The sequence below is a fragment of the Anastrepha obliqua genome, chromosome 4, assembly GCF_027943255.1.
Source record: "Anastrepha obliqua isolate idAnaObli1 chromosome 4, idAnaObli1_1.0, whole genome shotgun sequence".
Taxonomy (NCBI): Eukaryota; Metazoa; Arthropoda; class Insecta; order Diptera; family Tephritidae; genus Anastrepha; species Anastrepha obliqua.
Genome location: NC_072895.1, coordinates 1,929,921 through 1,935,920, shown reverse-complemented (window position 1 = coordinate 1,935,920; position 6,000 = coordinate 1,929,921). Strand labels below are relative to the sequence as shown.

The window sequence follows — 6,000 nt, the reverse complement described above, 5'->3', positions numbered from 1 at the left end:
CTTTGAAAAAGTTCAAGCCGATAATATATTGAAAAATATAATGAAAACCGTTATTTTCTTAGAAAAAATGGTACTGGAAGAGTTTCAAAAATTAACTTAAGAGAAGGTTTAATAAACCAGAATCCGAAAATTTCTGCAGTTAATATTGCCAAATCACTTAAGAATTCGCCAACTGCGAGTAGACCCAAAAACTACCAGAAATTTTCTGCAGAGATTGAGTTGTAAAATTTAGTTATTGTTTTGTTTACTGGGAAACCTTCAAATAATTTAAATATTATGATGTTTTCGTTTTTTAAAATAAAAGATTGAATTGAATACTTTATACTGGCTTTTGCTTTTTGAAAATCGATTGAACCGTTCGCAAGTTATAAAGCAATGAAGTCAGAACAAACAAATGCTCCAGTGTTTTGCATTTGTTTTTGTTTGTTTGCAATTAATTCTAAATGTGATAGTTGTTGTTTAGGGAAGGTATACAATATATTTATAGTGTTGAGTGATAAAAATCTCAATTAAGTAGGTACTACTCTTCCATTAAACAATAAGCGATTATGAAAATAATTGTAAAATGCTCTCTATTAAATATTAATCCAACGCATGCGCAAGGAATCGTTACTAAGTCTCCGAACTGCAGGAGGCCGCTTTGAAAAATAAATATAAAAAACGAAATGCAATTGAAAAAACTAAATTTCAAAATACAGAAAACGAGATGAAGTTAAAAAAGTACTAGTTTTTTCTGCAAGCGCGGTTTTTCGAAAACTCGCTCCACAGGCCTTATGCCAAGGGCACACATAAATAAAAATAATTATTTTTATATCACAAAATTGGTAAATAACAATAAAAAAATAACTAAATAAAAAACGCAACAAACTCGATTTATTTCTTTATTCAGCATATTTTCAATATAATATTCATTTAATTTGTTTATTTTATATAAATTAATAATTAATAAAAAGTAAATACACTCATTAACAGTTAAAACATTGTTTTAATCAGAAATACGCGCTATATACATTGGAAATTACAAACCATGAATTGAAATCAAATCGCAAATGTGGTTATGTAAGGATAGTAGAAATTATATAATATTAAATTTTACATAAATATTTTAATTCGAAATATGCCGTTTCTGCAAAAGCTTCGCTCGCGCTCCCTTTTCTTGATTTACGATGCAATACTTTTTCTTTTTTCTTTTAACTATTTTTTTTTTTTTGGTAAAAATTCGAGTTGATTATGTGAATACGCAATGCGGATATTTATGATTGCAATTGCGTTTCCGTTTTGTATGTATGTATAGGTTTAGGTATAGGTAAATGTGGTACGTACAAGGATAAACACATGATTATGTGTGTTTATTCTAAGTAAACATATAAAAAAATGTTAACTGATCATTTTTTGAATTTTAATTCTAAAATAAAAGCACTGACTGCATTGCGATATGATAAACGATAAGGATAATCAGCTGTTCTAAGAACAGATGAACAAATTTAGTCATGTACATATATACACATACATACCTACACCTTACATGTGTATGTGTGCTTGTGTTGTTCATAGTAATAGTGGCCGCACAATATTTCTTTACAGATCAGCTTTTTTATTGTGCCTCAGCTGAAAAAATATAACCATTTCCAATTTTATTATTTTTTCACTCAGTTATTTGTATAACATCGCAAAGCGGAGAAAAGAAGTGAAACGCAGCTATAGGAAATCGCCACAATGAACAGTCCACATGTAAGTATGTATGTAGGTGTAGGTGCGTTTATGCAATAAATGATAAATATTTTATATAACAAATTTTCAATCCTTCATGTTTTGTTATGCTATTTCCAAAATTTTCAATTATATTTTCAGTTCTTCACTTCTTTTTGTTATAAATTAATATACATACATATGTAGATATGGAACAGTTTCTCTGTAATTCACATTTATTTTCTGTATTTCTCTGCTTCATTCCTTCTTTCTTCTTTTTATAAATTAACGTAAATGTAACTTTCTTCTCTTCGCTTACAACTAACTGCAATATGTATTTTTTTATATTTGTATGCATGTATGTATGTAGGTATGTAGGTATGCATTAAATAATTGTATTTCGTATTCCCCAATAGCGTCGGCTAACGACAAAAACAGTCTGAATGTTGGATTGGCCTCAATGCGCTGACCACAAACAAGGAAAAAATCGTGCATTCGTCCTCTTGTGTCGATTTGTAATATTTTAAATGTTAACATTTCTGTTTCTTCGCCGCCTGTCTGCTGCAGCCTCTAGCTCCGTGTAGGCCCTCGCTCCGCTTAGCTTAGTGTATTTTCGGTGCGCTCCGATCGTTTATTTTCTGATTGCGTTTCAGCGTAGCGCCACGCTTGATTTGGTCCATCAGCGATTCGTGACAAATGCGAGGGTCGGGCTGTAAAATCAAAATCATTTGAATTTAATAGAATTATTTGAAATATTAATAACTGTGTTAATAAGTGTTAAAATAGCTGCTTATTAGCTGTATAAAAACGCAAAAAAAGGTTTATGTAGTTTGTTTATGAACTGTTTGAATGTACAGTACACCACATAAATAAGTTTCTACGAGCAAAATTATGCTCCAAGTAGTATATTTTTTTTATAAATGAAAGTATTGAAGTTTGTTTTCATAAATTAATAACATAAACAAACATATTGAATAGAAAAGTGCAACAAAGCTAAGTTTACCTCCAAATATATAGTTAAATCTCATACATGAAACCGAAGGACATGTAAAAAAGCGTTACAAAAATTTCCTTTAATAGCCACAGTGGCCCCCGTTCGTGGAAGATATTTTAGCTAAACGATCCCCATTGTAGAGAAATACAAGTAAAAAACACTCTTCTTCTTCCTACTTTCCTGATGTGTAATTGTGTGAGTGTTTGGCCTTCTTGCTTGAGCGTATTGGCGTATTGCCATATTCGAATTTTTATGGTAACATAAAAAAAAAACAATTGCAGATCAGCAAAAAAAAAAAATACAAAATAATATCTTTGACTTGAAAAATTTACAACAACAAATATTTTTAATACAGGGTACTCGAAGTGTAACCAACTTCAGACCGCTCGCGCAGCTGATGCCCGTCAGCTGTCTGTATTGTTTACAAGCGCGCGGAACATTTTGCCGAGAGTAAACGCGAAAAAAGAAAATTAGTAATGGATTTCAAACGTAATAGTGCGATTGCATTCAGTATACAGGGTGAACGATATGAAGTGTTACCAACTTCACACTGCTTGTATCTGTAAAACAGCTCCTGATATCAACGCCAAAATTGTTCTAATGGCAGTTGAAACATAGTTTATAAGCCATCAAAAGCATTTGCGTCTCAGTTTTGTTGAATTTTTTTCTCTGTGATGGAATTCAAACGTCATAGTGTGATTGGGTTATATTTGGCTGGAAAATCACAACCAGCTATTGTTCGTGAGCTCAGTCACCTCAAAGTGAATAAAATGTTTGTGTATCGCACTATAAAACGTTACAATGATGCTGGAAGCATTGCAAAACGCTATGGAGGTGGACCAAAAAAAACCGCAACAACGCCAGAAATGGTTCGGAAAGTGAAGGCTCGACTTGAACGAAATCCACGTCGAAGTGGAAAAAAATGGCCAAAGAACGGAAAATATCGCAAGACAGCATTCGACGCATATTTAAAAATGAGCTCAAGGTTAAGACTTACAAGTTCCAAAAAGCACACGATCTTTCACCCCAGCAAAAAAAAGTTCGGTGCGAAAGAGCAAAGGAGTTGTTGTGATTGCACGAACTTGGCGAATTTCCTAACATTGTGTTTTCTGATGAAAAAAATTTCCCAATTAAGCAGTTCATAAACACTCAAAACGATCGTGTTTACTTGAACGAACGCTCATACGAGAATTTGAGCCTACGTATGGCCACTCGAAGCAATTTCCCATCGCAAGTAATGGTTTGGGCCGCAGTGACCGCTGATGGACGCTCTCCAATCATTTTTATCGAGCCTGGTGTCAAAGTGAAAGCGACTTATTATCGGGAAAATGTTTTAGAAGCTGCTTTAGAGCTGTGGACCGGTCGTAGACCATGGACGTTCCAACAGAACTCGGCACCGTCTCATAAAGCTCATGTGAACCAAGAACGGTTAAAAAATCATGTTCCACACTTCATTTCGTCCACACAATGGCTTTCGAATTCTCCATTTTGGAGAGCAAGGTGAGGACTAAAAAGTATGCCAGTATAGATGTGCTGAAAAAAGCGATTATACGAGAATGGGCCAAAATACCTCAAGATCACATTCGTGCAGCATGCAACTCATTTTTTGACCGTTTGAGTGCTATAGTCAAGGCATATCGAGCTAAAGTGAATATATGTTAAAATTGTAATCATTTTTGAACAATTTTGTCTTTGAAATCAATAAAAACTATAATAATTTCACACAAAAGAGTTATGGTGTTTTGAATAGGTAACACTTCATTTCGTTCACCCTGTATTTGGCTGGAAAAACGCAACCAGCGATTGTTTGTGAGCTCGAGCACCTTAAACTAAATAAAGTTTTTGTTTATCGCACCATTATTTGTTACAACGATAGTTGTAGTATCGCGAAACGTCATGAAGGTGGTCATCAAAAGACTGCAAACTGAAAATATCTGACCGTAGCATCCGCCGCATACTGAAAACTGATCTCAAAGTCAAGCCTTACAAGATCCAAAAGGCACACGATCTCACACCAAAGCAGTAACAAGTAGACTTGAGAGAGCGAAGGAGTTGCTTCGCTTGGCCGAAAGCGGTCAATTTCCGAACTTTGTGTTTTCTGACGAGAAAATTTTTCAAATAGAGCAATTCGTAAGCTCCCAAAACGATAGGGTTTATTTGACCAACCGTTCATACGAGGATTTGAGTCATCGATGGGCGACCAGGAGGCAGCACCCGCCACAGGTAATGGTTTGGGCCGCAGATGGGCGCTCTCCAATCGTTTTGATCGAGCCTGGCGTCAAGATAAATGCGAAACATTACCGGGAAAGTATTCTGGAGGTTGCTTTGAAGCCGTGGGCAGACTAACATTTCGGCGGCAGACCATGGACGTTTCAACAGCACTCGGCAACGTCTCACAAAGCTCGAGTGAACCAAAAATGGCTGAAAAAAAAACGTTCCGAGCTTCATAACGCAATTTTTCTTCTTGATGATGCCAGAAATTTTCTTCCAAATAAAAAAAAATCGAACATGAATTGTCAAAAATTAACGGTATTTTTTAATCACTTGAAACGTGCACTTTATTATAATAAATTCAACATTATAGCCCATTACATACCCGGAAAAATTATAAAAATGTTGGTTAAAAATTGATGAAGTTTTAATTTTTTTTTACAAAATCTGAAACTTTGCGTTGTCTAGTTTTTATAGGATTAACTATTATACATTTATAAAACAGAAAAATGGTGTGTTTATAATTTTGCAACGGGGTGTATATGAGAAAACATCGTAGGGATACGAATTAATAGTCATTAGGGGTAGTATAACATTAAACCTAACTTGGAATAGGAAATTTTTTAGCAAAATACTAATAGCTGCACTTTATTGGTTAGATTAGAATACGAATATAATACTCGCAGATCAGCGATTAAATGACCAGAGGGTAACTTCTTCCGATACATAAGATTTGGAATAGAAAAATGCATTTTCCCGTTAAGCGGCGCAAGTTATTTCCAAAAAGCGATTGTCGGTCCGACCTGGTTTTTATTTGGAACATACTAGGTTGTTCAATAAGTTCGTCGAGTGACTGAAGAAATTTAGTAAGCAAAATTTTGACTGAAGTATTGGGTTTCAGAAAGCCGAGTGCCGCATTCGCTAACAATGGAACAAAACCAGATTCGAATGCAACATTTAGAGCGTTTTCGAAGAGATAAAGTGGATTCTGTGCGTCGATTTATCACTATGGATGAGACTTGGGTCATCACCATGATCCTAAATCAAAACAAAAGGCTAAAGAGGGGTGTGAACCTGATTCTTCGGCACCGAAAGAGTTCGTATCC

General features: G+C 34.7%; 1 protein-coding gene across 7 annotated transcripts in view; it reads right to left on the bottom strand.

Annotated features, from left to right (window-relative positions):
- Window positions 1-913: 913 nt before the first annotated feature.
- The window catches only part of LOC129245976 (mucin-2), a 156,725-nt gene continuing 151,638 nt past the window's right edge, over window positions 914-6,000 (bottom strand). For 6 of the 7 annotated variants that reach the window (XM_054884440.1, XM_054884439.1, XM_054884441.1 and 3 more), the window contains one exon: window positions 2,291-2,399. Coding sequence is in view for 1 of the 7 variants with exons in the window: in XM_054884444.1 (XP_054740419.1) it covers window positions 2,292-2,399 (108 nt within the window). In the remaining 6 variants the exon portion in view is untranslated. Of the gene's footprint in view, window positions 2,400-6,000 lie in introns of all 7 variants that reach the window. The other variant, XM_054884444.1, reaches the window with a different exon arrangement.